At 38.8% G+C, this 9,355-nt stretch overlaps 1 protein-coding gene across 10 annotated transcripts; it reads right to left on the reverse strand.

The window, feature by feature from the left end:
- Positions 1-1,367: 1,367 nt before the first annotated feature.
- Positions 1,368-7,434, reverse strand: LOC111874050. Of its 10 annotated transcripts, none has more exons than XM_033755310.1 (6): positions 7,336-7,429; positions 6,498-6,560; positions 6,167-6,376; positions 5,956-6,068; positions 4,147-4,288; positions 1,368-2,640 (listed from the first exon to the last, which is right to left on the reverse strand). In XM_033755310.1, the coding sequence occupies exons 3-6, from the start codon at positions 6,340-6,342 to the stop codon at positions 2,151-2,153; spliced, it is 921 nt and encodes a 306-aa protein (XP_033611201.1). In that variant the 5' UTR covers positions 6,343-6,376; positions 6,498-6,560; positions 7,336-7,429; the 3' UTR covers positions 1,368-2,150. The 10 variants fall into 10 exon arrangements, with proteins under 10 accessions (XP_033611201.1, XP_023724964.1, XP_023724967.1 ...); XM_023869196.2 differs by having other exon boundaries at positions 6,167-6,379; XM_023869199.2 differs by having other exon boundaries at positions 7,331-7,426.
- Between the last annotated feature and the right edge of the window lie 1,921 nt (positions 7,435-9,355).

A 9,355-nucleotide genomic window follows, 5' to 3' on the forward strand; every position in this document is an offset into this window, starting at 1 on the left:
ATTGTGATATAGAATCTCAGCCAGGTCATCTGCAATTAGAGCTTTGTGAACTTCAATGTGACCCATCCTTAAACACATCTCAGGTTACTGGAATTGACTTTTGGAAACTGCTTTCACCGGAACATTACCCACTGTTACGAAATTGGGCTCTCAAACTTTGCTCTGTTTTTGCAAGTACTTACATATGCGAAACAGCATTTTCTTCACTGAAGCATGTAAAGTCTAAGAACAGGAACAGACTTTCAGATGTCATGTTATCACATATTCTTCAAGTGGCAATGTCACGATTAGAAGTGGATTTTATATCATTGGTTTCCAGTTTTATGAAACCACAGTGCTCTCATTAAAACAGTGTGTATATGAGGATTTAGGTTTGATCATTAGACCATAAAAACTATGATTGAAAGTCTTTTGTGCTGTTTTATGGTAAGTAATTGCAAATTTCAAGGCATTTTATTTTTCTTTCTTAAATTATAATTCCATTTTTCCCCGGCATATATAAAACTAAACATAAGGCATGATCTGGCCACTGTTTCTTTAAGAAAAAATGCTCTGGGGAGTAGAAGTGATAGAAGGCAATAAAATCGATTGGTGAAATTTTCAATATCGGCTTAGTATTATCAGTGCAACGTAAAATTTAAATACATAGGTTTAAATGCACTTGTTTTTACACGGGTTGTGACTGATTCAGTTTGGGGGGCAATACTCCCCGACCACTCTTCTGAAAGAAACACTGTATCTGGCCCCTGATGGTGTTCTATAGACTAAATCTGGCCCTCAAGATGTATTAGGTTGGCCAATGCTGCTCTATATAATACCTTAAGGAAAGAGCACAAACTGACAGGATGAACAGCAAAGGAAAACAATATCTTACAAGTCTTCCTGACCTATCAGCTATATACTGACACAATTTCCTGAACTATTACTAATGTGCAAAAAAAACTATGACATGCTTAACACTCAAATTGCAGCACATTGGTTCAAGCACCATGTTGGCTTGCAAGGATTTCAGATCCTCGGTAGTGACTGAAGATCACTGTCTTCTGGGATGTGATGTTCATAGACTGTTAATATTTCAGAGGACCCTGCTGCCCCCATCTTCAGGGTAAAGTGTAAGTTGACCATGGAAAGTGGTACAGATGTAGGAAGAGGAAGGGCCAGAGCAGTCTTCTTGGAATGCTAATAGTTGCTCAGTCAAAAAAATTCCCCACCTCAAAGCTGTGTTCATAAGAACCCCACACTGGTCTCTACCCAGTATTCTGATCAACTTGTTTCTTTGTAAACACCCTGTTCTGAGCACAAAGCAAACACTGTTTCTCTTATCATGAACTTTACACACTTAGTTCAGGAGATGGAAACCAGAGAAAGATGTTGCTTCAATAGTTTTATTACTAATATAAAAGCAGCATTACACTCAAGTGAATAACATGGCATCAGTACAGTGGTAAGTAAAGTTACCATATTACTGACATTGCTCACTGATGCATTCTAAAAATGCATCATAAAGTTCAAATAAATCCATAATATACAACTGATGAAATGTAATGCACCGTGATAACAAAAAGTACAAATTAATATTGTGGCATGTAATCTGTTTCTAGGCAATGACAAAAAATAAACAACTACATAATGGTCAAAATGCAATATTATAACATGCTCACCACTTTCTATAATAATTGGTCTAAAGACACTGCATATTGTTTCTCACATAAATGTCAATGATCACAGCCTTCCTATTTTCAAGAAAATTGACATTTCACGTTGGGCTGTCTGAGGGCATACCATTACTTTCCTGAAGATACAACCTATACAGTTTTATTTAGAGAGCTGGTCTCAGTTACTGAAATGTAATCAAAATCACAGACATTTTGGGGAATATCCTAATTTTGGGTTTGGGGGCTGCTCTTAAGGACCCCGACCAATGAATGATAGATCAGCTCTCGAATATGAATAAAATCCATCAACTATTCACACATTAGCAAAGTGCACAGACAGGCAGAATTCCAAAATGCTTCATTACAAGTTCTATCACTTCATTATCACAGTACTTTCTCACAAATAGGTACATTAAGTAAAAATAAATGCTTCAATTACAGGCATTACTGCAGAAAAATGTCAATCATAGACACGAAAATTAAACAGGAAAAGTATCAATACTTCCTATAACTAAATTGCATGTTACGAGGAGCTGGTAAAGCTCTATGATGGGGTCCCCAGTTTACATCAGGAGGGGGCTGAACCTTCGAACCCCTCCATAACATAGCAATCAAGAGATACAAGCCACCTATACACTTACCCCATAAATCAATAACAGCTAGGAATATCGGTGTATTGGCCTGTATAAAATAAGAGAACTCCCTCATGAACTTGATAGAGTAATCTCCAACATACCGCACAAGATAGAACATGCCAGTCACGCATGTTACAATGAACACAAACATGAAAGTGATAGCCTCTTTGATGTTATGAACTGTGAAAACAGACGCCAAATTCGTTGTGATATCTTCTAAAAACTTTTTCCCTTTTTGCTTCACTTTGTCATAGTTGATGGTATCATCATTTGCTGGAGTAGGTTCAGGAGCACTGTCAGGTGTTTCAAAAACCTTTCTTGATTCACTGACAGATTCAGCATCGGCAGGTCTGGAAACAATATAATTAATCACAGTATAATTAATACATTCGACACTGAGAGACACAAACTTCTGTTATGGCTTATGGAAATGCCAGGTGAAAATTCAACATGAGAATTCAATAGTTCAACAGTAGTTTAGATGTGAGGTTCCCATGGTGGTGAATGATGTATTATGAGGAATCTAATGCATGCATCTTCAGGGTAGAAAGCTGGATCAATATGCTGACCATGGAGACTGCAGTTTCCTCCAAAATATTTATACCAATCTATCAGACTATATGGCAGCACATCACAGAAGGCAGTAATCCTAAAAACAGTGGCTGGACTGGTGAAGATATAATCTAATTTCTTGTTTCATACACGGGAAGTTTTATATTTCTCTAACTGGTTAACTGGCAGACTGGCTATAGTGCATGGAGCCGAGCACTCCTTGAGAAGCCATCAGGTGCTGAGCCATTTACAGAAACTGAAGACTCATTACCATGTTCACAATTGCCAGTCAATAAGCCCTATCCTGAGCTAGATGAATCAAATCCACACTGATGTCCTTAACATTGGTTTTAATACCTTTACACATCTATGCCTAGTCTTCTTAGCGATTCCTTCTCTTCAGATTTTCTTTCCCAGTCTTTTTAACCACACCAAAATTTGATAGTTGGGCACAGCAGCAGCTAAATGAGTCAGAAAACAAAATAAAATAATGAAGAAACCGTTCTATTCCCATTACTGTCATCAGAATACAACTGTCTCCTTGACAGATTGGCATAAATCTGGAGTACAAAATACTTCCAACAGGCACTCAACAATGGGTATCGGTAATGTGCTGCAGCATCCTGTTGCACATCGCTTGTCACTTCTCATTCCGTCTCACACGTGTGAGAATGACTAACAAGTGACAAATGGATGTCAGGCATCTGCAATGCGATGCTGACTGTTGGCCTCCATCTAGTGCTGAAGCTAAGAATGCATGGAGCTATACTTCCACATCCTCATATATCTTCACAGCATAGTGCTTAATTAAGCAGGTACTACTTTACTTTTACCTTAGGTCACTTCAATTTCATATAATGTGTGTTATGTTCATGTTTGGTCTTGTGAGCATAAATAAAGAAGAAGAAAATGAATTACTGGGTTTTTGGACCTTTTTCATCTTCCAGTATTCAAGAGACTAGAAAACACGACATTTCGGAAACTGGGTGTTTCCATCGTCAGGTGGGTAGGTGTCTTCTCTGCTCACCCGAAGATGGAAACAGATCCAGTTTCCGAAACATCGGGTTTTCTAGTCTCTAGAATATCGGATGAAAAAGTCCACAAAAAAAAAACCAGTAATTCTGAGTGTTACACACCATTGTCAAAACCCTTTACAAAAAAGGGGGAGGGGATCTAACCGATGCTTTGTGGCAGTGGATTACATATAGCTGTGTGCTATATAGAGTACACAGTTAACATATAGTAAAGCTTTCCTTACTTTGACATGCCTGAACTTTGCAGGGAATAAGTGCTACATAGCTTACCTTATACATTTCAGATGAAGGATCATTTCTCTGTCATCAACAAATTTGACTTTTTTGATCTGAAACCAGTACCGCCCAAATGCTAAGTTATGTAACTTGACCCATACAGCATATCCAGCTGGAGCCCCAACACAATCAGGGCCTGAAATAAAGTGTCATATAAACACATTTCCTGCTTTCGCATGCAGACCTGTATTATCTTACCAATATATAGAGTAGCTGTGTGTGAGTACTGTGGTACTTTTTGGGTGTGATATGAGTTCCCATTCATATCTGTCTTCCCTTCTAATCATATAACTAACTCCATGGAGCTGAGCCCATCTTGAGCAACCGCCAGTTGTGCAGCTACTCAACAACTTCCCAGCATTTTATGGAACCCAAAGGTTCATTACTGTGTTTACAAGCGCTCTCCACTGGTCCCTATCATTAGCCAGATCAATCCAATCCATCCCATCCCATCTTATCTCTCTGAGAGCCAGTTTAATATTGTCCACCCACCCACATCTTGGTCTTCCTGGTGTTTTCTTTCTTTCTGGATTTCCCACTAATATCCTATATGAATTACTTTTCTCCCCAATTCGTGCTACATGCCCTGCCCATCTCACCCTCCTTGACTTTATCGTTCTAATTGTCAATTATTATTGACCAGTGGAGGGCTCTTGTGAACATGGTAATGAACCTTCGGGTTCCATAAAGTGCTGGGAAATTCTTGAGTAACTGCAGATTTGGCTTCTCCTCAAGAAGGGCTCAGCTCCGTAAGTAAGGAAACCATACCTCAAGGTGAGAATGGGTACAACTCCTGATATAGCATATAGCTTAAAAGCTTTACCCTGGGTTATGCTACTCATGTATGACAGCTACTACTTAATTAAATACACCACAGTCCTTGAAAACCTGTTACTCAACTAGCCAAGACATTCCCTGCATCTCGTACTGTATTCACAAAAGCCCACCACTGGTCCCATAGCCAGATGAATCAAGTCCACACTCTCCCATCCTAATTCTCCCAGAACCATTTTAATATTTCCCCATCAATGCCTAGGTGTTCCAACTGGTCTCTTTCCTTCAAGCTTTCCTCCCAGAACTTTGTATACATATTTCTCTCATGCATGTTACACATCTGACCGATCTCATCCTCCTTGAGCTGATCACCTTAATGTCTGCAGAGCAGGTATGACTGTAAGCTCTCGGAATCCCATGTCTGGTCACAGACTCTACCTTTAGAACATGACAGCCATTCCACTGGTCACGAAATTCCCACTTTTACAGAAACTAAAGGTTCACTTCTGTATTCGCAAAAGCCCACCATCACACATCATCCTGAGTTTCTTCCGTCCAAGTCACATGTTCATGATATAACTGTCTTAACATCCATTTTCTGATCTTATCCTACTTTTATCTCCCAAAGTATCTGAAATATGGTTACCTTTTCCAACCCAAATTCTTACCTAAACAATTAACTCCAGGGGACATGGGTTTCCTTAAGCAGCAGAAAATTAATCACCTGCAAAAAAATTCCCCATTTTTCTAAAGTGAGAATGCACACTCAAGCAGAAGAGTCAGACTCATCTCCCTTGAAGTTGGGCCAACTTTACACAAGCAACATCTAGAAAATTCACTGTGGAAACAATTCACTACAAACCCTCCACCAACAACAAGACCTCCCAAGATTATCACCTCCCTTCAAGTTTTCCATTCAAACTTTTGTATACACTTCTTGTTCCCTTGCAAGCTAACTCATGGCACTGGGGTCCCATTTCTGAAATGCAGATATGGTATTACTGTTTCTCAAACAGGAACTATTATTACCTGTAATTCCCACCCACATCTCTGAGAACTCACAGAAATCCTTAAGCCTCTGCATGACAGTATCCAAATCTTTTTTCAATTCATATTCTGTTGCAGTAATGAATACCACATCTCTGAAACAAAACATTGTCTTTAATTCAATATCAGGTCTTCCTTCAGCAGAACTGAATTCTATTTACAGTTTCTTCTCTTCACAACTACACTAATTTACCTGTAGGATCCTATGGATTCCACAAAACGTCGTTCTTGATAATGGCCTAGGAAGAGTCTGTTTATTAACATCTGTTTGGAAAATATCTTGATTTCTTGTTCTTCTGTTAGTGCTTCAGTTATGCCATGGCTGGGAGCTTCATGCCATCTTTTTCGAGGTGTTTGGTTATAATTCATTATGTCCAAGTAATGGTTATATGACTAAATACCCCTGCTAAAGAAATTACTATATTCATACTTTCACCATAAAATATGCACCCAATATCCTGTTTACTATATCTCAGCCTCTGCTTATTTTAAGTTACAGTAACCCATGAATTCTTATAGCTTACTGTGGGTATGCAGAGGCTGCAAAGCTTATTTAGGTTCCTACCACCGCACAGCCTGATATGGACCTGCAAGAGAGTGTAGAACTGCAGTGTTTGCTGATGAGCAGAGGTGGAGTTATGTAAATTTACGCATTATTTTGGGGGAGCCACAATATCATTAAGTTAGAAAACCCTGCAGTAGCAAGTAGATATTGTAGGGAACCAAGATATCAGTTGGGACAGACAATGGCAAAGAACTGGGTTTCAATTCTCAGCACAGCAAGAGATTCTTTCCTTCTACACACATTCAGACCAGTTCTGGGACTCACCCAACCTCCTAGCCACTGGGTTCCCTTTGCTCTTGCTGGCAAATCAGCTGGCATATTTAGCTAACTGCTCATCTCTCCATTTGATACTAGTATAGGAATGGGGTCATGCTTAATTACAGGCCAACTTTACCTTACATTCTATGACAATAGAACGAGCGTTCCAAATTACGTATTTTATAAAATTCAGGAATATTGCAGGTAAGTACACATGACCTACTCTTAAAAACACCTTCTGTGTATTTGAAGTTTGTAAACATTGACTGTTATACAGAACCCTAACTACATAGTGTTTGCCCCGCGTCTGTCATCATATCATAAACTGGTAACAGTAAATATAATAAAAACTTGGGCAAAAATTATTTGGTAACCAGGCTGCCCTTGAGCATACAACGGACACGTCACACCTACATTTTGTGCTTGAACGTACACTTGGCCAGTTATAGCATTTAAGAACGTTTATATCTAAAGATACGTTTAGAAGTGCTACAATATTAGACTGATATATTCTAATAATTTCTCAATATATACCAGACCCGCTACTCCACGAAGCCTACACACGTCACAACGGTCACAACATTACCATCATTCGCTTGAATTTACGATCAGAGCCATCAGAGCGATCAGAGTGATCAGAGTGGCCAAGCCTAAACTGAAAATTCCCGCCCGCAATATATTTTTTTTTTTTTGTTTTGCATGATACATGCATACGATATATACTCGGGTGCACACGAACAAACAGGGGTGTATTCCAAAAAAAGTAAAAGAGTTAAGAGTAGTCCAGCAGGTCCAGCACGCAGTTCCAGGTCGAAATAAATCATAATAACAGGCCGTTAACATTTTAGTTCACAACGCTGAAAAGGTAAGGTAAAGTTAGGCCGCGCCATAGCTAAAGCGGTTAGTTGCTGGCTTCCCATCGCGGCGGCCCGGTTTCGATCCCGGCTCTAGTCAAGTGGGGTTTGTGGTGGACAAAGTGGCGCGGGGGCAGGTTTTCTCTGCCGATCTTCATTCCACCAATTGCTCCNGGGACTTAGTCCCACCCCATTAGCATTAAAAGAAATTAGTCCCCCCCCACTAGCAATAAAAAAAAAGGTAAAGTTGTTTGTACTTAATTAATTAATTAATCAAAAAGCACTAAGACATATAAAGAGCAGAGGTATAGTTCCACCATTCTTGACCTCGGCACTCGATGCAGGTGAGTGGTCAGCTTCATGCCCTACCTGCTTTACCCCTAGGGAAAGAGAGTCTTCGATACGCATAGATTAAGGGGCTGTGTGGTTCCAGAGCTGTTTTGGACGCTGTGGAGAGAGATGCAGATACAGAAAAATTTCTTGTCCCTGCCGAGAATCGAGCCCCCGCCGTCCAGCCCGTAGCATGTCGCTATATCGACTGAGCCAACACCTTTCTTTTAAATGCAGAATTGAACACACCAAAAGCATATACTTAAAAAGAGGTAGATGCTTCCAATTTGGAGTCAGAAATGAAGTGGGTCGCAGCACATTACGTTTCACATCAGTGACCTTAAAGACGGCAAAAAGAGCAAGAGTCAAACTACACCGACTAAGCCCTCGATCTAATAACACTGTGACCGAATGCACAATAAACTGTCCAACCGATTTAGCTTGTCGTGCAGAATTAAAAAAATAGTAACAATTTGAAATATTATGACAGTTAACAAAATTTCAATATTTCTGAAATTATGAAGAGTTTGGAAATTTTCTAAAGTATATAAAATTTTAAAAATTAATAATTACATGAATTCTGAAAACTTTCGAGTATATCAACAATTTTATAAGTTTCGAAAATTTCGTTTCCTTGATTTTCAAACGAGAAAGCCAAAGGTTTTCAAATTGTATATTTCAGAATGCAATAAAATTTAAAATCTTCAAAATAAAAGATGTTTGAAAATAAATTAAATTTTCAAGAATATGAAAAATTAAGATCTCAAAAATCATCCACTTTCTAATGGAAAGAGATCCATTTTCTGGAACCTGCGAAAAATTATGGCCACAAATGTCCAAAAACAGCTGTCACATTTACAGTCATTTGTGTTCATCCATGATATGTATACAGTGGCCGTCTTATAGTGCACTCAATTTCACCTGTGTTATTTATATAATATACTCAACATTCAAAATTGAGTATGCTGCTAAGTATGAGTGTGGTTCAAAGTTAACCTGAATTTCATGTTTTTACAGAAAATAGTATAAATTCTAAAATTGCCAAACTCTCAACTCCTTTTCAAAATATTCTCTTTACACTAATACATTTTTTCGATTATCCTGGCAAGTTACTGACTAAATGGTTTTATCCTGTCTGCATAACCACTTCAGAACACTCCATTTGAATTCATGGTCAGTTTGGAATTTCTGTCCTCCTAAGTGCACCACACAAAAATGAAAATCACAGGGGACTAAGTCAGGTCTGAAAGGAGGGTGCTTAATAATATCCCAGCCCACTGTTGCCAATGTTACTTTAATCACATTTGCTTATATAGACAAGCGCTGCCATGCAGGATGATGATTATCTTGCCAGCTGACTGCATTTTGACACCTT

Source organism: Cryptotermes secundus, unplaced genomic scaffold (assembly GCF_002891405.2).
Source record: "Cryptotermes secundus unplaced genomic scaffold, Csec_1.0 scaffold1801, whole genome shotgun sequence".
In the NCBI taxonomy this organism is placed as follows: Eukaryota; Metazoa; Arthropoda; class Insecta; order Blattodea; family Kalotermitidae; genus Cryptotermes; species Cryptotermes secundus.